We start from the raw sequence: 25,039 nt of genomic DNA on the forward strand, positions 1-25,039 counted from the left end.
CCGAGACCACAGCCCCGCACCCCCCTCCCACCCAGCACCCCGAGCCCCTCACAGGAGCTCAGGCCCTTTGCTAACAGCCTGCCCCGCGCGGAGGCCCAGAGCCGCTCCTCCCGCGTGCCCTGCTCCCTGCTCAGCCACGAAGCCAACCCCAAACCAGGCCTCCAGGCACGCCCAGGGACTGCCCAGCCCCGAGACCCTCCCGCCCTGGACTCCGAGGTCCACCTCACTTCCTGCCACTCCCCAGCTGGCCGTGCCCCACCCTCTTCAACCCTGAGCTTCTGCTCTTGGACCCCTCCCCCCAAACCCGAGCTCATCACTGTGACAGATGACAGCTGCCTGAGCACGGGCACACAGATCCAAAAGGTACCTCCTCCCGTAAGGCTGCCTGGATTGTTCCCACTGGAGGCAATTGTCCTTTGGGGGCTGGGGGGAGGGGGACTGCCCCAGGCACTCAGGTGCACACAGAGGGTCTGTCCTTGGTCTCCTGCACCCAGCGGCTGGCCCCTTAAGCCAGACCACGCCCTGCTGGCTTCAGCATCCCGGCTCCACAGGACGCCCCTTTGATGATCAGCCGCGGGTGGGCGCTGAGTGCTGGGTGGCCCATCTGGGGGCCTCCGCCCGTCACCCGGGCAGGTAAGGCGACGCCAGCACAGATGGCGGGCGGCTGTGGGAAGTCAGGAGGGAAATCTGACCCCACGGGCAAGCAGGGACCTGAAAGGTGGGATCAGCCTGGGTGGGGGTGGGGACAAACAGGAGGGGAGCGAGGCGGCGCCGGGCCAGGGACACCAGCAGGCGGAGGGCACCGGTGTCTATGACAAATGGAGTTTAATGGTCCTTAGTGTTCGCAGTGGAAAAGGCCGGCGAGTGAACCACACACCACCGAGCGTCTGGGGGTGGGACAGGGAGCACACACCATGACGTGTGCTCACCAGGAACACACGGCTGTCAGTGCCCGAGTATCTCAGGCCAGGAGCTTGACATTTGCACAGGGAAGAACCACAGACACACCAGTGAGGTGAGGAGACGGGGCACAGACAGAGAAGGCAGCCCCGAAGTGCCGGTGCGCAGGTCACACGAGGTACATAGCAGAAACCACGTGGTGCTGAGCTCTGGGCTCCAGGCTCCAGGCCCCGGCAGGAACAGGCTGGGGACTCAGTGGAGGGACTGAACCTGAGCCTGCGTGAGAACTTGTGTGTGCAAACCTGTGCACCTGGGGGAGAACTCGGACTCCATGGTGAGGGTCAAGGTCAGGCCCCAGCCCACACAGAGCAGCAAGTGTGGGGTCCTGTGTGCCACAGGCTCCCCAGGGCCTCGGGTCAACTCAGATTTCAGAGCCCGGGGTCCCACGTCTGCCGGTGCAAGGGTCCACGGCTGACCCCGGGCTCCCCGTAGGCTGGCAGCTTCTGCGGGTGAGAGGAAGCCACAGGCGGCAGCCGTCCGTCCATCAGGCCTCGCTGCTGCTCTGACAGCCGCGGCTGCTGCCACGCTCCACCCACACGAGGCGGGCCTGCTCCTGCAGGATGCGGCCGCGAACCACCTTGGCCAGCTCCTCGGCGTGGGCCCACGCGTGGGCGGGCACCTGCACCCAGGAGCAAGGCAGTCCCCAGAGCACCTGCTCCGAGCCGCGGCACTGCCGCAGCAGCTCCGAGTCACGCCAGCCCGGCCGGCCCAGCAGACCCCTGCAGAGAGAGCAGAGCGGGGCGGCGGTCAGAGCTGACGCGGGGAGACTCGGGGCCCGGCATCCAGAGGGGAGGGGGCTCCACAGGCCCCGCCCCACCTGACTTCCCGGATGTTCTTCTCGGTGACCTCCACGTGGATGACGATGGGGTAGATGTCATTGTGAACCAGTTCCCGCACGCCCCGGGCGCCCAGCTCCAACAGGCAGTGCTTCTGCTCGGAGGATGGGGGGGTGGGGGGGACACATTTTATTCATCAGCCTCCCCGGGCCCCGCCCCAGACGGCGTCACTCCCATCCCAGCCCCTAGGAGCAAGTCCTGCTGCCCCACCCCCAACAGGAGCTCAGGCAGCCAGCAAAGAACCCACGAGGGGAGACTGAAGCCCTGGAGAAAGGTCACGGCCCCTGCAGACCCCGGCCTCCCCTCCCACCCACCGCCCCAGCACCTACTTTCCCGACAGACTCCTGGATGGCACGGATCCTGCTGCCCAGCCCAGGGGTGGCAGGCCGGGCCTTGGGGGCTCCAGGCGCCGATGGTGTGCACTGCTCATCCCCGGAGAGGCTTTCTGTACGGGGAGAGGGAGAGGCGGGCCCCAAGGGCCATGGGCCTGGCTGCCCAGAGCGCCCCCCAGCCCTCCCTTCCCAGGGACACAGGCTCACCCGCAGGGCACACTTGGAAGTCCAGCCGGGAGCTGGGCAGGTCAAGCAGGTTGCGGATGAGCCGGGGCGCCAGGCACTCGGGCAGCAGCACCACAGGCCGCAGGGCGGACACCAGCAGTGGCCGCACCAGGCTGTAGGGTTTGAGGCTGCGCTCTGGCTCTGGGGGGGGCGGGGAGGGGGTGCCAGAGAGGTGAGGATGCAGGCAGGGGTGTGTCTCCCACCGACGGCCCTCCCCTGTCGGATCTTTGTGTGCCCTTCCTGGGCGCTGCTGTTCACACACAACACACACACGTGCACACACAGGTACATACACACGTGCACGCGCACACACACGCCCCAAGGGTGCCTCCTCCCTCACTCTCTGGGACCCTTGCTCTGGGTTCCTCCCTAGGCCTCCGCCTCACCTCTGCCCCCTACAGGTCATTCTGCACGCAGCAGCCAGAGAAGGAATCGCAATGCTGAAGTCCCGTCAATGAACTCCCCAGTGACTTCCCAGGTTCCCAGGGAGAGGGCCACACCCTCCACGCGGGGGTCCTGCCTGATGCAGCCCTGCCCGGGAGCCTGGGAGGGGGATGGCACCCACAGACGCCCCTGCTCCTCGACTCTATCAGGTGCCTGCCTTTGTGTGCCTGGGGATTACCCAAAGTCCACCTCGGGTGTCCCTCTACCCCCTCCCTTCAGAGCCCAGGCCACACGTGACCTGCTCCCCCAAAGGGTAGGGCCCCTGGCACATGCTCCAGGAAACCCCAATCTCCTGTGTCCCCCACTACACAGTCAGCCCCCCCCCCAGCACACCTAGAGCTGGATTTGATGCCCCTGTGCTGGACCAAAAGCCCCCAAACACCCACACGGCGAGCCCCGGGCTTCGGCACAGCCCAGAACAAAGCTCTCCCCAGCCTCGAAGGCCTGGTTCCAGCGTTCTCTCTTCCAGGAAGTCCTCCCTGACCACCTCCCCCATTGCCCCGCACGACTGCTCCCCTTCTGGGCTCCCCCAGCCCCTTGTCCCGGCTCTGGCCTAAGGCCTCCTCCCGCTGCCTTCAGGCAGCCCCTGTGTGGCCCCCACGGCACCTGCCAGCACACACGCCGCCAAGCACAGCTCCACACGCTCAGCCAGACACAGGCCCACGGTCCCAGTCCCACTCACACATGCACCTGCCGCAGGGTCTCCTCTCACCACGGGGGGGCGCCTGTCTCTCAGGCCCCTGCCCTCACAACGGGCCCTTCCAGGCCAAAGGGACCCTGAGCCACGACCCTCGTGGTCACGGCACACTCACCTGAGCAGGGCTCCAGCAGCAGCTGTTCCGGGCAGTCTCCTGCGGGACCCCCCACCGGCTTGGGCCTCACCAGCCGCAGCTGGTCCAGGGCTCGCTTCTTCAGCTGGGGGTGGGGGTGCAAGGAAAGAAAAGCACCTGAGAGCCCGGCCGCCCACCCTGGGGAGAGGGGAGAGGGGGCCCAGGCAGAGCAGGCCCCCCTGCCCCCGCAGGCCAGGCACACGGAGGAGGGGCCCGGCCCAGCCTCCCTGGCACGCGGCCCAGGGAAGCAAGGCCGTGGGAGCCAGCTCAGGAGCCTTATCTAGACTCCACTTTACAGATGGGAAGACTGAGGGCCAGAGACCAAAGGGACCCTTGTGTTACCCCTGAGAGACCAACTCTGGGTTTTTGCGCAGTGGGACCTAGATGGGGAGAGCAGTGAACCTGCTCCCAGCAGTGCTGACCAGAGCAGCACCTGACGGCCAGAGAGCGCTGGCCGGCCGCAGGTCAGACGCCGTCCAGCCACTGACCGCCTGGGGCGGGCCCATTTCACAGCGGGGCAAACAGAGCCTCCAGCACCTCACAGGCAGAAAGGAGCAGGGAGGGAGTCCAGGCCAGGCGGCCTCCCCCAGGGCCACGCCCTCACGGCTCACCAGGGTCACCTCACTCACCTCCCCTGGCCCAGGGGCCCAGCCCAGCCTTCGCCCAGGGCCTGGGCGGGGGGCGGGACTACAGCTCCATCCCAGGCCCCCAAGCACTGGGCACTGAGCACAACATCTGCTCTCCCTCCCAGGGCTGCCGGAGACTGCCGCCTCCCTCCCTCCAAGCCCCGCCCCCCAGCCCTGCTTACGTTATTGCGGGGGCTTCGGTGGCGGCTGGAGGGCAGGCACTTCTCCTGGACTTCCAGGAGCTGCTGGGCTCTGCGGGAGGAACTCGGGTCATGCATTTGTTAGGGGCGGGGGGCTCCCCGCAGCCTGTCCGCAAACCTCACCCCTGCCAGGGGACAATGCGAACCCCGCACCGGCCCCGGCCCCTGGCAGCACCTCACCTCTGGTAGTTGGGCACGGTGCCCCGGTCCAGGTCCCGCAGCGTGAGGGGGTCCACGCGGGTGCAGAACCACTCCTGCCGGCGCTTGTAGGCTGGGTCCACCAGCCGCAGAATCTCCTGCGCCTTCACGCACAGGGCGTGCGGGTCGGCCCGCTCAGGCAGGGTGAGGTTGGCTCGGATGTAGAAGGGCTCAGCCCCCGGCCCCTTCGCCCAGGCATCCAGGGCCTCATGGAAGGACTGGCAAGCTGGGCGGGGTGGGCAGGACAGCAGAAAGAGGAGGACGCTGGGGTCACAGGAGCCCACCCCTCGAGTGAGGGACAGGTCCCAAGGCCACCAAGCCCTCGAGGGGCACAGCCAGGACTCAAGCCCAGGTCTCTGGACCAACACGAGCTCCCTCCACTGTCGGCAAAGGCACGGGAATAGATGCAAGGAGGTGGGAGACAGGAGACCAGTGCCTCCATGGGCCTCAGTTTCCCCACCTGCACTATGAGCTCTTGGGCCATTGCCCCTGACCTTCCAGGACCCGTGAGCTCCTGCCCCCCCCCCGCCCCCGCCACACTTACCCTTGGAGTCCCCCAGGAAGGGCAGTGTGGACCCCTGGCTCCAGGGCAAGGTTCTCTGCTGGGACTCGGCCTCCAGGCACGCCCCCTCCTGACCAGTGGCCTCCGCCCTCGGCTGGGAGAAAAGGCAGAGTGAGTCTCCTAGGGAGGAAGACTGGGGGTGGGGGTGGCCACACCCATCACTCACAGGGCAGCCGTGCCCACCACTCACGCCCTGCTCCCATCCACAGCACCCCTCAGCCAGCCCTGCTTAGCGGTCAGGATCTGCTGAGTGCTGTCAATCTGCCCCACCTCCCAGCCCCTGCCCAATCAGACTTCAGTTAATGCTGGCTGGGGCGGGGCAACCACTGGGGCGGGGCTAACCACTAAGCAAGCTTCCCCAGAAGCTCCACCCAGTGTCCTGGCTCCACCAATCAGAAAGCACCCATCCCGGGCTAAAGCACTGGCTCCACCCCTCCCAGCTCAGGGGCGGAGCCCACCTCACCTCTCTTGGTTCGGTCCTGGCAGACCCAGGCCCAGACAGCACCCTGCGTACCACTGCCCCAGACCATCTGTCCCCAAGCAGTGACAGGCAGTCTGGGCCCCTGTCTGGGGACTCTGGGCCCCCTGGGGGGCTCCAGCCAGACACCCGGATGGCCAGAGACCTGGAAAGAGAGAAGGGGGTGGGCGGGAGAGGCCCATGGGTCCTCTGATTCAGTTCAGCACTCCTGGACAGCCACAGTGATTCCATTACCCAAGTACGCCTCGGCCCCCACGTCCAGGCCACTGCACCTGCCGGGCCCTCTGCTGGGGCTGCCCCTCCCCCTGTCCTTTCTGCCTGGCAAAGGCTGCTCCTCCTCACCATGACTTTCCGCTCCCTCTTGCCCCTCACCTCCATCAGACTCAGCACCAGACCTCCCTGGTGCTGTCTGCACCCCCAGTGCCCGCCCAGCATCTGGCACACGGCAGATGGGGTCTCACACGCAACAGATCAGAAGATGGCGACAGCTGGCAGCAGGTGCACAGAGCAGAGGGGCTTCCCAGGGACCAAGCACCTGCACCTCGCTCTGGTGAGGAAGAGATGGCCTTGGGAGACAGCCGAAGGAGCGGCGTGAGGAAAGGCACGGAGGACAGCGCACAGGCGGCGAGGACAGCTTGCCAACGACGCCGATGACAACAGCAACAGTAGCAGCAGCACTTCGGGGGGTGCCAGACGCCACACTCAGCTCCCTGCCCCGATGACGAGATGACTAATTTCACACCCTGGGGAGCGTCTCGCAGAAAACGCAATCCACGGGGCCGGCGCTGCGGTGCAGCGGGTTAAAGCCCCAGCCCGCAGTGCCGGCATCCCATATGGGCGCCTGTTAGAGTCTGGCTGCTCCTCTTCCGATCCAGCTCTCTGCTATGGCCTGGGAAAGCAGCAGCAGATGACCCAAGTCCTTGGGCCCCTGCACCCGTGTGGGAGACTCAGAAGAAGCTCCTGGCTCCTGGCTTCAGATGGGTGCAGCTCCAGCCATTGTGGCCAACTGGGGAGTGAACCAGCAGATGGAAGACCTCTCTCTCTGTCTCTACCTCTCTCTGTAACTCTTTCAAATAAATAAAATAAATCTTAAAAGAAAGAAAGAAAAGACAACACGCAGCCAGCCTGGGGAGGGGTCCGGCCTTGCCCCCGTGGGCAGTGGGAGCTGCTGCATTCAGACGGAGTCACTCAAGATCCCCAGTGTGCCAGGGTCCCGGATGAGAACAGGAAGGGCCCTGTGGCCAGGCTCGGAGGCAAACTGACCCTAAGTCCATTCAAGGAGCCCCTGGCCACGGGAGGGAATAAACCAGGGCCAGAGGCAGTTGGACCAGCGGGAGGAGGGGCGGCCAGCCTGGAGTGCGTGAGGCTGCAGGGAAATTGACCCTGTCAGCACCCCTGGAGAGCAGGAAACTCGGGCCCAGCAGCCCTGTCTCAGCCCCTACGCAGAGAGCCAGGATCAGCCCCAGCCAGTGCTGGCCACGGCCAGGTGGCACAAAGCCGGGACAGGGTCAGAGGGCCTGAGATGGGCCTGTTATTCTGGCCAAGGGCCATGTAGACGGACGAACGCGGCGCAACCCAAAGCCAGGTAGCAGTGCCCTGGACCCGGGCAAGTGAGCCAGTGGCTGATGGCTCAGCCACGGCAGTGGGCAGTGAGGTCCTACCGCGGGGCGGGGTCAGAGGCAGGGAGGGGCAGAGCAGATGGACGAATGGTCCACAGGCTCCGGGGCTGGGACACCCGGCAGGCTGTGAGTGACCCTGGTTTGTAGCAGAACGCACCAGGAAACAGGAGCCTGGCCCCGGTCCCCGGGCACAGCCACCTGCTGTCCCACCAACACGTGCTGCAGGCATGAGTGCCCAGGGCTCTACGGGAAAGCCACACGAGGGGACCCGCAGCCTGGCTCCGGAGCCGCTGGCACTCGGCTCCCTCCTCTCCAGCTGTGCAGTGAGCCGTGCCCAGCCAATCCACCGCGCTCCAGGAGAGGGAGAAGTTTCCAGAGAGCGTGGCCGGGACACCTTCTCCCCAGCCTCAGGGTCAGGGAACGCAGCGAGCAGCCTGCTCCCGGCCCGGTCCGCCCCACGCCGTGGACTCGGCCCCGCCAGGGTTTCTGGCTCTTCCTGCCAACTCCTGCTGCCCGCCACAGACCCAGTCCGGGCACCTGCACAGAGCGGGAAACCCGGGCTGAGCACATGCCCGCCCGAGGGCCTGGAGAGGCCGCCTGCAGGATGACAGGGACCGGGTTACAGACGGGAGCCCCCTCGGCCGGGGCCGGGGCAGATAAGTGTGGGGGCGCTGCCTACTCCAACCCCTCACTGCACCGAGACGTCAGGTGGGGGCTCCCAGCCCCTCCCCCAGTCAGGGCAGGGGCTCTGTGGGCTCCAGGGCTGATGGCCAAGTGGCCTCAGTGAGTGACAGGGCGCTAGGGGAGGAGTCCCCAGAACACTGAGAACGGTGGATGCTGACACCGCATCTGCACATTCCCTACTTGGCCCTGCCCCCAGCACCCTAACGGGGGCGTCTGCCGTCACCCCACGTTACAGGTGAGGGAAACCGAGCAACAGAAGTGCCATGTGCCAAGGGTGGCACAGCGGGGACAGGAAGACCAGGCAAGGGACTCCCAGAACCCTCTCTGTGCCAGGACCAAAGGCACCCGGACCCCAGATGCTGGGAGAGGCTGAGTAAGGGCAGCAGGATGGGGCCCGGCAGGCAGCCGGCACCCGCGATGGCCAGCGCTCTCCCCGCCCATACTACTCCTCGCCACCTGTCTGTCCACCCCCCTGCCCACCCCAGACAGCCCACATTGCCTGGCCCCAGGCCCAGACAGGGCAGCAGAGGGAGCTCAGAGAGCAGAGAGACCAGCGACAGGAGAGAGGTGGAGCCCCCAGCACAGGCCAGAAGCAGCTCGGACAGACAAAGGCAGGCACACGGATCACCAGCGCAAGCAATCTCCGACATGGGGCGGATCACTGATCCTCTGTGGGCCTCCTGGTCCGCATCTGTGTAATGGGTGGATCGCTGACCCTCTGTGGGCCTCCCGGTCCACATCTGTGTAATGGGACTAAGGACAGCAGCCTTGCAAAGCTGCTGGGGGGTAAGATTGGCCACGGCAAACAGCTGGGAGCCAGCAACAGGTTCAGTGTCCCCCAGGGGCCAGGCCGCTAGAAGGAATGCCGGGGGCTGGGCATCTCGCCTGGCGGTCAGCGAACCACTGGGACCAGGTCTCCCAGAGCAGAGCACCTGGCTTCCACCACCAGCTCCCTGCCGATGGACACCACGGAGGCGGTGGTGACGGCTCTAGGACTGGAGCCTCCAGCACCGACATGGGAGACCTGGATGGAGCTCGCGGCTTCTGGCTGTGGCCTGCCCAACCCTGGCTGGTGAGATTTCTGTGGAGTCGACCAGCAGATGGGAGATCTCTATCTCTCTCTCTCTCTCTCCCTCCCTCCCTCCCTCCCTCTCTCTCTCTCTCTCTCTCTCAAGTAAATTGTATATTTTGCTGTTGTTGCTGCTGAAGCAGGAATACTGGAGCCCCCGCAAGGACCCTAGGGGACAGGCACTACTGTGCTCCCATTTCACAGAGCGGGAGACTGAGGCACTGAGAAACGGACTTGCTAAGGTCCCCTGGTACCAAGCAACAGGGCTAGGATTTGAGCCGCGGCAAGTGGCTCGAAAGCCTCTCTCGTCACCTGGCCCTGGGACGCTGCGCGCCGCCCTCACCCAGGCTCCTGTGCCCTCATCCACCACCCGTCCCATTCCAGGGTCCCCCCCACCCCAGGAACAGAGGTGGTGGCCCCACGTGATCTTGGGGCCCAAGCAGGGGCCAGGCAGGGCCTCCTGCTCCCTCCTCTGCATCCTGGTGCCCCCTGGACGGCAGCCAGGCCCCCTGCTGCAGGCCCCGCTGGAGGAAGGGCCCCCGCAGGCAGGAAGGGAGGCGCCTCCGCCCCTTCCCCCAGAACGCGTCCTGCGCAGGCAGAAACAATGTGGCGCTGGGCCGGCTGCCCAAGCTGGGGGGCAGGGCCAGGGCCCAGCCTCCAGCCTGGCCAAGCTGCTTCCCCCAGCCCTGCCCCACCCGGACCTGCTGTGTGACCTGTGTGACCTGTCCCCCTGCCCAGCGTCCCCACATTCCAGTTCTACCATTCGATGCCGCCTACGCCCCTTTGCAAACTCCAAACCACTGGGGACCTGGCCCTGGTACTTCTCAGCTGTGTGCCCTCAGGCAGGCTGCTTAACTTCTCTGGGCCTCAATGCCCTGCTCCTCTGTTAAACAGGGATTGTCGTCATAATACTCACTGCTGCCACAGAAGGTTCCCAGGACGCCCAGGGTGGACAAGCCAAAGGCCACACTCCCAGCCTGGCTCAGGAAGCTGCCCGCCTCTCCCCTCTCCCCTCCCTGGCCAGCCTCTGCTGCCTCCCTCCCCTCAGCTGCTACGGCCAGCCATGGTCCCACTACCCCCACCCTCCTGAGAGCCACTGGCACCAATAGGGGCCACCATGGAGCGCGTCACCTACGACGCCGTGTGTAATGGCTCCTATCCCAGGCCAGAGCCAGCCCCACCCTCAGCTCAGCCGGACGGCAGGGCCGAGCCGGGAGCTCAGGCAAACAGGACGGTGGAATGAGGGCGCCTGTGCCTGACACCTACTGTATACAGAGCACCTACTAGGTGCCTGGCAGCGCTGAGGGCTTCGCCCACACGAGAGGGGCCCAGGGAGGTGAGGTGACCAGCCCACACCACACAGGCGACCAGCGGTGGTGACAGGTTTTGAACTCAGACCTTCCAGTATCTAAAAACCTCACTGTCCCTCAGTCTCATCCTGCCCTCCCCCACCCCCCAACTCCAGGCCCTGAGGGCCACCTGCAGTGCCACCAGCAGGTGCAGTACCTGTTGATGAGGTCCAGGCCGCCGCCCCGGGTCGCGGGGCCTTCCGGCTTTCCCAGAGGCCACACGCTGTCAGAAGACGACGATGAGGAGAGGCCGGGGGACCAGGGCTTCAGCGTCACACTCCCTGGGGAGGTAGACGCAGGCTCAGGAGTGGCCCAGGTCCCAGAAGCCCCAGGAGCACACGGGACCCTCCCCTACCCCCACCCCACCCCCATCCAGGGTTGGGCCAGGGCCGGCTGGGGACGCCTGCTCCCCGGAGCCTGGGCCACAACGGAGTTGCCCGTTACAGCACAGCCAGGAAGGGCAGGGAGGGCTGGGGCTGGGCCCAGGCGAGAGGCCTCCGAGCACGGCCTCGGGAAGGGGGCACCGACCAAGGGCAGAGCAGGTGCCACAGGCCCCAGGCAGGCTGGCTGCACAGTCCCTCCCCTCCTCCGTGGCGTCGCCGGCGCTGTCACCTGTGATGTCCGACATGCTGCTAAAGGACCTGGGTGGGGACAGGGTGGGGGCAGGGGAGGTCCAGTGAGACTCCGCCCCACTCCTTCCTCCTGCCCCCGGCCCCCCCAAGGCGGGGACTCAGGGCACCCAGAGCCCCTACAGTCAGAGCAAGCCTCCGTTTGGTCAGTACAGGGACATCAGGCAGGGCTGACGAGAAGAGGACGCCTCTGGGAGAACAGCGGGCCCTGCCCCTCGCCACATTCTCGGTGGCCCCCAGCCTGCCTACCTCTTAGGGGGCGCGGGGTCCTCCTCGCGCTGCCGCCGGAGGATGGAGCCGGCACTGGGGGGGAAGGGCAGGATGGAGAGCCGGTTGATCTCCTTCTCGCTGTCGGTGGCTTCCTCCTGCAACGTCACCATAAGGCGCCGGTCACCCCACTGCCCAGCGCAGTCCCCGTGCCGCGACACACCTGCCTGGTGCCCTTCCCATAGATGACACCAGGGACGGAGCGCAGGAGCGGGCCCTGCAGGGTCACAGGGAGGGAGCGGTCACCGGGCCCCGCACATGGGCTCGGGGTGAGCTGAAAGAAGGCACATGGCAGGGCAGATGCTCCCGGGGACACGCGGCACCATGCAAACAACGGAACACGCAGCCAGGACAGCAGGACCCGCTGCAGCGCCTGAACTCAGCCCCGGCTCGGCTTCCGGCTAACGTGCAGCCCGGGGAGCAGCAGTGATGGCTCAAGTCCTTGGGTCGCTGCCACCCACGTGGGAATCCCAGATCGAGTGCCAGGCTCCTGGCTGCTGTGGGCACTGGGGGCCTGCCCCACAGAGGGAAGACCTCTGCCTACTTCTCAGATACACAGAGAATTCTCTGAAGGGTTTCTGGCCTCCGCGGGCCGCGGTGTCGTCACCTGTGACTCAGAGCCAGGGTCAGTAATTACGCGAACGTTATGGGCAGCTGAGCCCCGTATCTGGGGCGGGCTGGGCGTCTTACCGAGGTGAGGGGCTCAGAGCCACCTGTGCCGGCCGCGTCCCCAGCTGCTTCCGGAACTCCTAGCGGGGAGGGGAATTCACTGAGGCTCCAGGTGCTGCTGAGGTTCGAGCACAGGGAATGGGAGGAGGCGCAGGCCTGGAGAGGGGGAGGGGAGAGAGGTGGTGAGCCGTGCTGGGTCCGTGCCATGTGCCAGGCACAGGGAGCCTGAGCCCTGCCCTTGCACTGCTCGCAGCCCCCAGGGGGAGACAGACTGCAAACCAGCAAGAGATGAACAAAACCACTCCAAGCTGCAGATCACGAGGGAAGTGGCCAGGCTGTGCAGAGTCCTCACGGGCCCCACCCAGCCAAGGAGCACCTGTGCTTTCCAGGGAATGTGGGTTCTGAGAGTCCAAGCTATGTCACAGCTGGGGAGGAGGGTCCCAGCAGCCCAGACAGCATGTGCAAAGGCCCTGAGGCAGGACTGTGCCCCAATCTGGGGATTAAAAAGCTGTGACTCATAGCAACAGGCTATGGGGAGGAAAGCTCAAACCTGCTGGGCCTCTCTGGCATGAAAAGGGGCTCTGCGTTTACCCAAGAACAAAAAAGGCACCCTGGGGCCAGGGCTGCGGTGCCGCAGGTTAAGCCTTCACCACCGTCACGGGTATCCCATATGGGCGCAGGTTTGAGTCCTGCTTCCCGTCCGGCTCCCTGCCGATGCACCTGGGAAGGCAGCAGGCCACAGCCCGAGTGCTTGGGCCCCTGCACCTCCGTGGGAGATCGGATGGAGCTCCTGGCTCCTGGCTCCTGGCTGTGGCCTGGCCCAGCTCAGAGCCTGCTGAGCCACACCTTCCCAGCCTGGGCCCCAGCACTCCCAGTCCCACCAGGTCTCCCGCCAGCTCCTGCCGGGTTCGGGGCCCCCGCTCACCTTGAGGCAGGACCCGCCCTGGGCCCGCTGCAGCTGAGCCTCGAGCAGGGCCTTGGCGCCCTCCAGGCTGGTGAGCGTGGTCAGCAGCTCGTCCCGCTCGGCCTCCAGGCCCCGCACCTGCTTGCGGTACTGGTCCTTCTCAATGAGGCTCTGGGAGTACTGCAGCTGGATGCGGTCGCGGCTCTGGATGGCCTGGGGGGAGGGGGGAGGGGGGAGGGGGAGTGAGAGAGGCGGGCAGCAGGGGGCGCTGTCCCGGCCTCCGATCACGAGCACAGGAACAACGCTAAAACGCGCACTTCCCATGGGCCGGGCCCGTCGGAGGATGGAGGCGCAGGGACCACACCGCCCCGCTGCAGGCTCCCAGGCTCCTGCCAGTCCACCAAGACTTGACTCCCTCGCAGGAGACCCACTGGGTGCTTGCCAGGCGCTCTCCTCACAGCATCCCGATTGGAGGGGTCAAGCCCCGCCCACTGCATCCCCCGTGCTGTTCCCCAGGATGAAGACCTGGTCGCTGAGCGCTGGGCCCACGGCGCTGCCTTGGAGGGAGCTGGGGCCAGAGGCCCGAGGGGATTGGCAGCAGCCTGGTGACACAGAAGCCCGGGCCTCGCCTCAAGGCATCCCAATCAGGACATCCAGGGAGGAACCCCAAATCCAACCTTAGCCACGCCCACCAGGGGGATCGGAGCCACGCCCACCAGGGGGATCGGAGCCACAGCCAATGTGTAGACTTGAACTCCCCTGGCAGGACACACACTCGCTCAAGGACAAAACCCCCTGCCCTCCTCCCCCACGGAGAACCACACACACACAGGCGGGCGGGAGCCTTCGGCCCCTCGCAGTCTTGGCAAGTGACAAGGGCCACGGTGCCAAGGACCGGCAGCCAGACTTGGGAAGATTTCTTCATTGGCAAATATTTGCAAACACCTCCAGCGTCAGCTCTGTCCTTGAGACGCAGAGAACAGGCGAAGCAGAAATCGAGGCTGCCAGGCCCAACTTCCTAACCGGCACAGGTGCTCAGCTGAGACAGGTGGGCTCAGGGAGCGAGGCTGGCACCGCCAGCCCATGGAGCTGCGTCTGTGTCCCCCAGCCGGCCTGCCCACCCCGCACCGCTCAGCACTCCATTGGCGTCTATTTCCACAACCATGGATGCACCAGCTTCTCCCTTCTTAAAATGTTTCCTGCAACACCCACATCTCATATGGGAGCATGGGTTCAAGCCCCGGCTGCTCCGCTTCTGATCCAGCTCCTGGCTAGTGCGCCTGGGAAAGCAGCAGAAGATGGCCCAAGTGCTTGGGCCCCTGCACCCACATGGGAGACCCGGATGGAGCTCCGGGCTGCTGGCTTGAGCCTCAACCAGCCCCAGCTGTTGTGACCACTGGGGAATGAACCAGAGGATGGAAGATCCCTTTCTCTCTCCTCTCTCTGTCACTCTGCCTTTCAAGTAAATAAATCAATCTTTATTTTTTTTTTTTTATGAATCACCAGCAACTCAAGTGTATGGTGTTTTTGTTTTTGTTTTTTTGACAGGCAGAGTTAGACAGTGAGAGAGAGAGAGAAAGGTCTTCCTTCCATTGGTTCACTCCCCAAATGGCCACCACAACCGGCACGTTATGCTGATCCGAAGCCAGGAGCCAGGTGCTTCTCCTGGTCTCCCATGGGGTGCAGGGCCCAAGCACTTGGGCCATCCTCCACTGCACTCCTGGGCCACAGCAGAGAGCTGGCCTGGAAGAGGAGCAACCAGGACAGAATCCAGCGCCTCGAACAGCACTAGAACCCGGGGTGCTGGCACCGCAGGTGGAGGATTAGCCCAGTGAGCCACAGCACCGGCCTAAATCAATCTTTAAAGATTAAATAAATACAAAGTTCCTGGGACCTCCTGTGTGCCAGGGGCTTTCGTCATAGCATCCTGATTGGTGCAGGAGCCGGGAGTCAAACCCCGCCCACTGCAGCAGGTGCAGGCTCACCTGGTCCCGCTCCTTCTCAATCTCCTCCAGCTGCGCCAGGACAGTGGCCATGCGGTGCTTGTACAGGTCACAGTCTTTCTGCAGCGTGCGGTGCTTCAGCCGCAGGTCCTCCATCTCCTGCAGGTACTGCGGGCGGGCGAGCGGGCAGGGCGGGCTCAGACCCCAGGGCTGGGGATGGCGAGCGCCGACCAGCCAGTGCCCAGCGGGTCAAGGAGCAGAGGCCTGGGCCCTAATGACAGGGCCGTCTGGGCCACTGACCTCACCTCACAGGGCCTCAGCTGCCCCATCTGTAAAATGGGGGAACGGTACCGATGGCACCCAGGAGGGGCCAGCCTTGCCTCCGCGCCTCAGCCTGCTCCCTGCCCTGCCCTGCCGCCCGCCTCGCCTGTGGCTTCTGCCACACTGCCCATCTCCCTGCTCCGATCCACAGTCCTCTGTGTTGTTCACGGCTGTGTCTTAAGTGCCCCAGAAGGCGGCTTCCATCGCACGCCTGGCTCCTAGCACAGGGCCCGTAGCCAGCTGCGCTGAGGAACGTGCCCCTCCCACTCCCAGGAGCCAGGCGTCAGCACGGCCGCGCGGGGGGAGGGGCTACCTTGTCCCGCAGCTCCTCGGCCCACTGCAGCTCCCCCTGCACAGCCAGCAGCTTCTGGCACAGCTCCTGCCTGCTGTCCTGCGCCTCCCGCCAGTCGTGTTCCAGGATGTCCAGCAGGATGCGCTCGGAGCCTGGGGCCCCCGGCCGGCTCGCCTCCTGGGGATCAGGGTTCAGGACTGCCTCAGCAGCTGGCCCAGGGCCCACCTGGGGTGTGGGGAGGAAGGGGCACACGCAGCCCTTGGCACCCCCACCCCACCAGCTCTGCCATCTTGGCCTAGGCCTCGACCTCTCTGGAGCCTGGCTTCCCCCCAGGGGCCTGGGTGTGGCCCAGCCGCGAGGGCGGGCTGGGGCAAGTGCAGCCAGGATCTCTCGTTCCCAAACAACAAGGAGACCCACCCATCGAGGGCCCAGGGCCTGACGGTCGTTTCCAAGGCCTGTGCCCACACCCCTGATGGGGGGGGGGGGGTCTTCACGAGACTATGCCTGAGCCTGGCCCAGGCACGAGGACCCTGGGCCCAAGCTCTAGCCCCCAGACCCACACCTCCACCAGGAGCCTCCAACCCCTGGAACTCCCCGGCTCCCACCCCACTTCCGGTTTGGAGCCTCGGCCAGGAAGCTACTCCCAGCCACGGGACACCAGGAGAGCCCCAGGCCCACCCGGCTCATCCTGCTGGAGCCACGGACCCCTCACAAATCCAAGTACAGGGTCGGGGTGGGGACGCTCCTCATGCTCAAAATCAGCCGCAGGGCTTCACAGAGCACAAAGGTGGCCTGGGGGCCACCGGCAGCCCCTGGGCCGAACACCCTCCGCTCAGACGAGAGGCCAGCCAGGCTCCCACCCAGGTCTCAGGCCCCTGGTTCTGAAGCCCTCGCCTTTCCTGGCCTAGGGAGGACAAGTGAGAAGCAGGGTCCCCCACCCCCGCCAGCCCGGCCCCGGCACCTGCTGCAGGCCCTGCTGCAGCTCCTGCAGGGACGCCGTCAGCCGCTGGTTCTCGGCGCGCAGCTCGGAGACGAGGTCCACGCTGTCCGGCTCCTTCTCTCTCTCCTTCTCCTCGCTCCCGGCGTGGGGGCCCCTGGCCCTCCGCAGCAGGGTGCACTCTTCCTCCAGCCGGCTCACCTTGAGCTTGAGCTGGTCCACCTGCGGCCCAAGACACGGGTCAGCCCAGAGAAGGACCCGCTGGCAGGGCCGGCGCGCCCTCCAGGTGTGTGCGTGTGGTGGGGGCGCTGCTCCCCCACCCGGGGGCCTCTGGATTCCCAGACGGGCATGAGGAGGGGCAGGCTGGACACCTGGGACGTGAGGAGGAAGAAGGGAGGGAGAGAGGCAGGCAACAAGGCCAATGCCAAGGTCACCCTCCCAGGTGCACCTGCTTCAAGGACTGGTGGGCGGATGGGCGGTGTCACAGCCAGAATGCCCCACACTTCTGACACTGAGTACCTTTAGCGTAGCCCCGAATCAGCATGACAGGGAGAGGGAGGGGGAGGAGGAGGAGGAGGGAGGGAGGGGGTGGGGGAATGACCATGACGACACTGCCTAAGAACAGGGCGATCAATCCATCTCCCTGCTATGGCCCAGGAAGGCAGTGGAAGACGGCCCAAGTGCTTGGGCCCCTGCACCCACGTGGGAGACCAGGAAGAAGCTCCTGGCACAGCTCCGGCTGTTGCAGCCATTTGGGGAGTGAACCAACAGAAGGAAGACCTTTCTCTCTGTCTCTCCCTCTCACTGTCTGTAACTCTACCTCTCAATTAAATAAATACAAATCTTTAGGGGGAAAAAAAGATTCCAGTTTATTAAAAGAAAAAAAAGAATGGAGGATCTGCCTCAACTCAGAGTGGCGTGGGCCCGTCCTGGCTCCCATGTGCCCACGGGAGGGAGGAGGAAGATGTGTTTAGGGGCCTCAGCCCACCCAAAAGCCAGCAGCACAGCGGGGTGAGTGCCTCTTGTAGGGTACCAATAGGAGTAGCAGGGGGCCCGGCTGCTCCACTCTCAAACCAGCTCCCTGCTGATGGCCTGGGAAGGCAGTAGTGTGTGGGCCCCACCACCCACACGGAGCTCCGGGCTGCTGGCTTCGGCCCGGCCAGTCCTGGCTATCGCAGCCATTTGGGGAATGAAGCAGCAGGTGGAAGATCTCTCTGTGTTCGTCTGCCTCTCAAATACATACATAAGTTTTTTTGCTTTTTCAGAAACAGCCAGGTGTCCCCTCCCGGCCATCACACACTCAGATTTGTACCCAATCCTCCTTAAAGAGACTCCTGACCACCCCAGCTCCAAGCTGCACCTCTCGGTTCGTCCACACAAGGCCTCCACGGCCAGGGCTCTGGTTCCCACCTGACTACTTATTAGGCGCCACCATCCTGAGCAGGTCACCGGTGTCCTTGCCAGTAAAACGGACCCAGCGACTGCCCTCACAGCCGCCCCCAACCTGCCTCCTCACATCACCATGAGAATCAAAGGCAGGAATGAGCAGAGCCTCTTGCGGTAAAAGGCAGGCTGTGGGGGCCAGCACTGTGGCATAGCGGGTAAAGCTGCCACCTGCAGTGCCACATGGGCATGAGTTCGAGTCCCGGTTGCTCCACTTCCAATCCAGCTCCCTGCTAATGACCTGGGAAAGCAGCAGAAGATGGCCCAAGTACTTGGGCCCCTGCATTCACGTGGGAGACCAGGAATAAAGCTCCTGGCAAGAGGCTATGGTCTGGCCCAGCCCTGACCGTTAAGGGCATTTGGGGAGTGAACCAGCGGATGGAAGATTTCTCTCTGTCCCTCCCTCTCTAGCTGTGCCTATCAAATAAATAAAAATAAGTCTTTTTTAAAAAAAAAAAAAAAAGGCAGGCAGTAGCCTTGCCATGGACGTGACTAGGGCTGCCTCGACTGCTTTAAACCACGGCTCAGGGCCCTGATGGGCCACGGGTTCAGCGTGTGCAGACAGAGGCTGGCTGGGGCTGCGGAGGCGGCAGGGGGCGTGGCCGCCCGGCAGAGGCTGGACACGCATGAACAGCTTGCAGGGCTATGAGCGTACCCAGCCAGGGACGAGTTCCCAAGGCTCGCGGGGTCTGGGTGGCCAGACAGTGATAAGGGGAACAGCAGGTGGCAGGCGGTGAAATGCAGCCTTTGTTGCGAAAAGGTCACAGTGACCTCCGGGCACCCTCGGCGTGCCAACGTCTGGTGCCCTAGGAATGCCCCGGCTGCTCCTGGCGCGCTGGTCCCTCAGGCCTCAGAGCCTGGAATGGCACACGCGCGCGCACACACACACACACACACTCGCACGCCGGGGTCCGGGGGCTGGGTCAGGCCCGTCCACAAATTAACGTTCCGCTCCTCCTCCGCAAGACTCAGAAAGAAATCCATGACTCCCGCATTCCTTTCCACTCACAAAACTCCCTTTGTGAGCCGCCGGCTCCGGGGCAAGCCCAGCCACCCCCAGCCACCCCAGGCAGCTTCCCCGGTGAGCTCACGACAGCGGGCACCTGCGAGTCCCCGCCTGCCCGCCACCAGGAAACACGCGTTTAATCCTGGTGTACAAACTCCCTGAGCACAAAATTACGGCGTCCCTCCCTGAGGTTTATGTTGCTGGCAAATAACAGCTCATTAAATTTGCACCTTATAAAACACAGCGCTAAATCAGCCACCGTGCACCTGTCCACGGGGGAGGGTACCCAGGCTGCCTCGCTGCTCAAACCCACCTGCAACGCCTTTTGTTGATTTTGTGGCAGAAAAGCTTCAAAAAAGCCAAGGTAAACGTACGGTAGCCAAGTTCAAAGAAAATCGTATTAACTTCCATTCACCCGGCACCATCCTGGGAACCCAGGGGCAGACTGGCCTCCCTGGAGGTGTTCCCCGAGCCCCTAGGCTGACCTGCAGACATGGAGGCCCCTCCAGCCCCCAGCCCCATCCCGACGGCCCCCAGACGCCCCCCCACACACACACACAGGTCACCGTCCTGTCACACGTGCACACTCACAAACACTCCAGCCCACAAGTGAGGAGGCAAAACTCCCCTGCCCCGAGCAGCCAAGTGCTTCTCGCCAACCCCCCCCCACAAGCCCCAGGTCTGCAGGCAGGAAAGCAGACGCCCCTCTGGGTGAAGGAGGGGGGACCTCACTCGCACATCCTCTCCCGCCACCCCCACCCACCAGGATTCCGCAGCGCTGACAGCTGAGTCAGGCAGAGACTCCGGAACAGTGCTCTAAGCAACTGCTGTCTGCCTCAGTTTTCCCCTCCAGAAACTGGGGTGATAGCAGTTGGCAAGGCCTGGGACCCCAGACACCCACAACCTTAGGGCTGGTGTTGTGGAGCAACGAGCTAACCCCCTGCCTGCAAAACCAGCATGAGATGTCAGTTCGCGGCCCAGCTGCTCCACTTCCAACCCAGCTCCCTGCTGTGGCCTGGGAAAGCAGTGGAGCATGGACCAAGTGCTTGGGCCCCTACACCCACAGGGGAGACCCAGGTGGAGGTCCAGGCTCCTCGTTTCAGCCTGGCCCAGTCCTGGCCGTTGCAGGCATTTACAGAATGAAGCACCCCCATGGGAGCTCATATGCGGGGCTCCACTCCCCTCTACCACCAGCCTTTCAAATTGAAAAAAAAAAAAAAAAAAGAGAGCAAACACTCGCGGGCCCTCAGGCAGTGGCCTCTTGGTCACCTCACAAGTTAGCCGCCAGTTCTCGGAAGCAGGCTCGCCTCCCAACACCACACTGACCACCTGGCACGCACAACCACACACACCAGCAACCCTGCCGCCATAGCTCGCGGCTCCGGGGTGGGGAGGGGGGCTGCCCGCTGTGGCACCCTGCACAGAGGGGCTGGAAAGCATCTACTGTGTGCCACTGGCCCCCTGAAGCCCTTGACAGGGATTAGCTCCTTAAACCCTTGGGATGACTCGCTGGGCAGTCAAACACCAGTATAATCCCCCAGGCCAAGTCCCAGTGAGAATCCAAGAAAGTGAGCCTCGGCTTCTCCCAGGTGGAGAAGCCGCCGGCCACGGAGCAGGCCCACAGCACCAGGCAAGGGAGGCCAGCGCTGGCTGACCCGGCTCGGGGACCCAGAGCGAGCCCCTTTGCCAACCCAGGCCTCAGCATCTGAACTTCAAAACCAGAGGCTGGAGCGCAGTGGGTGGGCCCAGGCGGCGTGACACCGAGGGCCACAGTTAACGATGACACGGATCGTGCATCTGAAACCCTGGGTCTTGAACTCACGGAGTCCTCGAAGCCCCAGGTTACTCCGCCTTGGCACCACAGACGCCTGGGGCCAGAAAGTTTAGCAAGGTGCAGGCTGCAGGATGCACTGTAGCAGCGGTGGGCAATTTTTTTTCTGCCAAGGGCCATTTAGATATTTGCAACATCATATAAAATTATCAATTTAAACATGAGTCTAGGTGGGGCCGGGGTGGGTTAGGCCACCACCTACAACACCACCATCCCATGTGGGCACCGGTACGATTCCCCACCGCTCCGCTTCTGGTCCGGCTTCCTGTGGACGCTCCTGGGAAAGCAGCAGCAAATGGCCCAAGTCCTTGCACCCCTGCCACCCACATGGGAGACCTGGATAGAGTTCCAGGTTCCTGGCTTTGGCCTGGCCCAGCCCTGGTTGTGGCAGACATTTAGGGAGTGAACCAGCAGATAGAAGATCTCTCTCTCTCCCTCTGGTCTCTCCCTCTCTCTCTGTAACTGTTCCCAGATCACTATCACTTCTGGCCAGGGCGCCTCCTTCCCCACCCAAGCCCACCCACAGCTCCAGGGCCTACCGCCAGCTGCAGGTCCCGGCTCCGGAGCACCGCGGAATTCTTCTCCTCGCTGAGCTGGGCCAGGCGCATGGCGATCATGTAGTTCTCGTCCTTGAGGCGCAGCAGCTCCAGGCTGCCCGCCTCCCAGTCCTCCCGGAGCCGCTGGCAACGCTCCTGCGCCTGCTGCTGCTCCCGCAGCCGCTGCTCCAGCCGCGCCCGCTCCTCCTCCAGCGCCCGGCCGCGAGCCTGCAGCTGCTGCTCCCGCTGCAGCTGGCTCTTGCGGGCGTCCCGCAGTCTCCGCACCTCTGTCATCAGGAACTGGGTGAGGCCCTCAGGCCCCTCCTCGTCTGCCCAGACACAAAGAGAGTCGGGTCAGGGCCAAGCGGCTCCAGAGGGGGTGGCAGACCGCACAGAAAAACCCCAGCCATAAAAACCAGCTCGGGGAAGTTCTAGGCTGTGCTTCCGTCCTTTGGGGCTCGGCAAGGCCTTCCTCCATAAGGCACAAACTCCATCAGGGAGAGGAGAAAAGTGGCCCAGCCATGGAGACCTTGGAAACCTTTACTACATGAAAGCCACAACAAAGTTAAAAGAAAAGCTGCAGAATAGAAACAAAATAACAAACAGAAGCACAGCGTACAGCGAGCTCCTGGCAAGGCGGCTCCAAAGGCAAACGTGTGAATAAAAACACAGGCATAACACTAAGCAAGCAAGCCTCAGAATAAAAATGGCAATAAACACTGCGAAGGTGGTCTCGCCACCAGCGACAACATTAGGGACCGCCACCTGCAGACTTCACTCTGTACCACACACGGATGTCGGCTCTGTCAATCTTCACAACACTACAAGGTAAACACTGGTATTGTACCAAGTTTATAGCTTTCTGTAAGATTTATGCATTTCTTTGAAATTCAAAGTTAGAGAGAGGGAGAGACAGAGAGAGATGGTCCATCTACTGGTTCACTCCCCAAATGGCCAGCCGAAGCCAGGAGCCGAGCCAAGACCCATCCTGGTCTTCCATGTGGGTGCAGGGGTCCAAAGACTTGCCATCCTCCGCTGCTTTTCCCAGGCCACTAGCAGAGAGCTGGATGGGAAGTGGAACAGCGGGGACACGAACCGGCACCCATATGGGACGCCAGCATTGCAGGCGGTGGCTTTCCCAGCTATGCCCCAACACTGGGCTCTCCCTGTACCAATTTTAAAGACAGAAAAACTGAGACACAGAAAGGTCAAGTCATTTATCTGAAGTCTATAAACTACTAAGCCATCAACAACACCACTCAATGAATTAAAACCTTAAAACAGAAAGGTTACTTTTCACATATCAGACTGGCAAAAACATTTGTAAATGACCCCCAGGATTCATGGAAGCGAGAGCAAATGGGCCGTGACACACCCGGGCTCTCAGGACTTCCACCTCTCAGACCCCTGCCCCAAGACACACATTTGCACAGAGATGCAAAGGCAGGAATGCTTCTAGAAGCATCATCGCAATGTTGCAAAACCGGAACTGATGACCTGGATGGCTGTCAACAGGGAAGGGTTCTACGTGTTCTCTGTCATTAATACTCACTACCAAGCACCAGGCCGTCCCTTAAAACAAGCCTAACGGACATGAGAGACCCACTGAAATGGAGCACGTGGGGGAAATCAGGACACTGGGCATGAACACCGCCAACGGTGCTGGCCAGCGGGTGTCGGTGTGCAGACAGCGAGACCTGGCCGAGCCAAGCAGCAGAGCGGAGCGGCAGCCGGGGGAAAGGCTCTTCCTATTCCAAGGGCACCTGGACCTTTCACGGGCACGCATGGAAACCACAGGCCGGACACGTGGAAGCAACATTATCGGAAACCCACGTGGGCTCTGCACTCAGACTATGCAGATGGGTATCCCAGTCCCACCCTCCACCTACTGCGGGGCCCCTGGCAAAACCGCTTCAGTCGCTCGGCGCCTCGGTTTCCCCGTCTGTTCAGCAGGGGGACCGGGGGTGCCTGTGCGCGGGTGGCTCAGGCCCCCGATCCAGCCACTCACCCAGGATCATGGAGCAGCGCTGGGCGGGCTCCTGGCCGGTGAGCAGTGTGAAGTGCTCCGGGTAGTAGAACTCCAGGGCCTCCAGGAAGGCCTCGTAGCCCCTCTTGCCTCGGCAGCGCAAGATGTCCATCAGACGCCCTGGGGGGGAGGGGAGGGGCTGAGGCAAGGCTGGCTGCTGGCTCCCTCCACCAGCCTCCAGGGGCCCTCGTTCCCCGGATGTTCTGAACAGGTGACACACACACAGGGGCCTGTCCCAACACATCAGGGAAGTGAGCCTGGAGGCAGCCATGGCCTGGAGAGCCAGACCCCCTCCCCCACGGCACTTGAACTTCAACTGCCCCTCCCCTCCCCACCACAGATGCAGGGCCTGTAAATCCCCTTTGCCTTTCCTTTCTTATTAACCTGTCTCTAAATTTCCACCTATTTATTTGACAGGCAAAGAGAGAGAGGCAGGCAAAAGTGAAGGGGCTCCGGCTTGCTGGTCGACCCCTCGAATGCCCACAGCAGCTGGGACAGGGCCCTGAGGCCAGGAGCCAGGAACTCGACCCAGGTCTCTCTGAGCCATCATCACTCTCTCCCGGGGTGTACATGAGCAGGAAGCGGGAGTCAGGAGCCCTCCAATGTGGGGCCTGGGGGCCTTGGCCACACTTGTATCTTAGCCGATTGCTAGCCGCCTGCCTATGCAATGACATGAAGTCCCCACTGCTCCCCACAACAAAGTAAATACTCCCACCAGCCAGTGCCTGAAATTCCACCTTAGACCCTCATTCCTCTGCCAGCCGGGCTCCCCCCCCCACACACACACACACACACGTGTGGCAGGAGACCCTCCAGAAGCTAAGACGGGTCCCAGGCGCTTCAGAAGAAGGGACAGAGAGAGGCGGGGAGGTCAAAGGGCACAGGGAAGATGCCAAGTGAGCGGCCAGGCGTGGCAGCACCAGCAACCACATCCAAGCCGCTGCTCCAATGCGGGCACAGGAAGTGAAAGGGAACCCCAAAGCAGCCAGACGCGGCCGCCCGGGCCACCCCGCCGGCCGCCTGGGCTGTAACAGGATGACCGGCACACCCCACCAGCCCACTCCACCCACGCGGAGCCCGAGGCCGGTGAGCAGCGCCCGGCCCCGCGCGCCGGCACTGTGCGCCCTGCACAGGCGCGCGCGCTGCGCTGCGGAACACAGCGGGCCCCCGACCGCGGCTCACCGGTGCGGTTGACGCGGCACGGGAAGCGGTAGGTGCTCAGCACCTCCTCTTCGTCCTGCTCGTCGATGACCCGGCATTGGCGCAGATACGGCGTGAGCTTGGCCGGGTTCAGGGCGCGCGTCAGCCGGTGCCGGACGCCCTCGATCCGCTCCCACAGCGCGTCCTCCTCCGCCTCGGACCCCGAGCCGGCTCCGGCCTCCTCCTCGGCCTCCCCCGCCTCGGCCCTGCCCGGCATGGCCGCGTCCTCTGGGTCTACGGGCGAGAAGGGACGAGCGAGTTAGCAGGGGCGCCCTGGAGCTGGGTGCGCCGGCCGATCCCGGCTCGCTGAGTCGCCTGCAGGCCCCGCCGCCAGGACCCCCTCTCAGCGCCCCGCGCCCCGCGTCCCGCGCCCGGCACTCACCCCGCGCGCCGCAGCCGCCTCGAGCTCCCCGGTCCGCACTCGGGCGGCGGCTCCGCCGGCGTAGGGGGGCGGTGTCCTCGGCGCCCCCGACTCCGCCCCCGTCCCCGTCCCTATCCCCATCGCCGGGGCCGCCGGGGCTGCCCGGGCCGCCCCCCATCGCCGCCGCGGCCCGGGCACAGCGTCCGGCCCGCCAGCCGCCCCGCAGGTCCGCCCGCACGCCCTCCTCCCGGCCGTCCGGCCG

At 64.0% G+C, this 25,039-nt stretch overlaps 1 protein-coding gene across 10 annotated transcripts; it reads right to left on the bottom strand.

The window, feature by feature from the left end:
* Positions 1 to 808: 808 nt before the first annotated feature.
* CARD10 (caspase recruitment domain family member 10) lies at positions 809 to 25,039 on the bottom strand. 10 transcript variants are annotated; one of them, XM_070052913.1, is made up of 21 exons: positions 24,799 to 25,039; positions 24,399 to 24,650; positions 23,199 to 23,336; positions 21,194 to 21,519; positions 16,399 to 16,596; positions 15,459 to 15,662; positions 14,867 to 14,992; positions 12,903 to 13,094; positions 11,999 to 12,133; positions 11,291 to 11,406; positions 10,941 to 11,053; positions 10,570 to 10,693; positions 5,677 to 5,836; positions 5,196 to 5,346; positions 4,634 to 4,877; positions 4,436 to 4,505; positions 3,610 to 3,712; positions 2,336 to 2,494; positions 2,126 to 2,241; positions 1,778 to 1,893; positions 809 to 1,679 (listed from the first exon to the last, which is right to left on the bottom strand). In XM_070052913.1, exons 1-21 carry the CDS (start codon positions 24,953 to 24,955, stop codon positions 1,445 to 1,447), a joined length of 3,435 nt encoding a protein of 1,144 aa, XP_069909014.1. In that variant the 5' UTR covers positions 24,956 to 25,039; the 3' UTR covers positions 809 to 1,444. The 10 variants fall into 10 exon arrangements, with proteins under 10 accessions (XP_069909014.1, XP_051697100.2, XP_069909010.1 ...); XM_051841140.2 differs by having other exon boundaries at positions 5,196 to 5,307; positions 24,799 to 25,033; XM_070052909.1 differs by having other exon boundaries at positions 5,196 to 5,302; positions 5,672 to 5,836; positions 24,799 to 25,033.

The sequence above is a fragment of the Oryctolagus cuniculus genome, chromosome 11 (assembly GCF_964237555.1).
Source record: "Oryctolagus cuniculus chromosome 11, mOryCun1.1, whole genome shotgun sequence".
NCBI classification, from domain to species: domain Eukaryota; kingdom Metazoa; phylum Chordata; class Mammalia; order Lagomorpha; family Leporidae; genus Oryctolagus; species Oryctolagus cuniculus.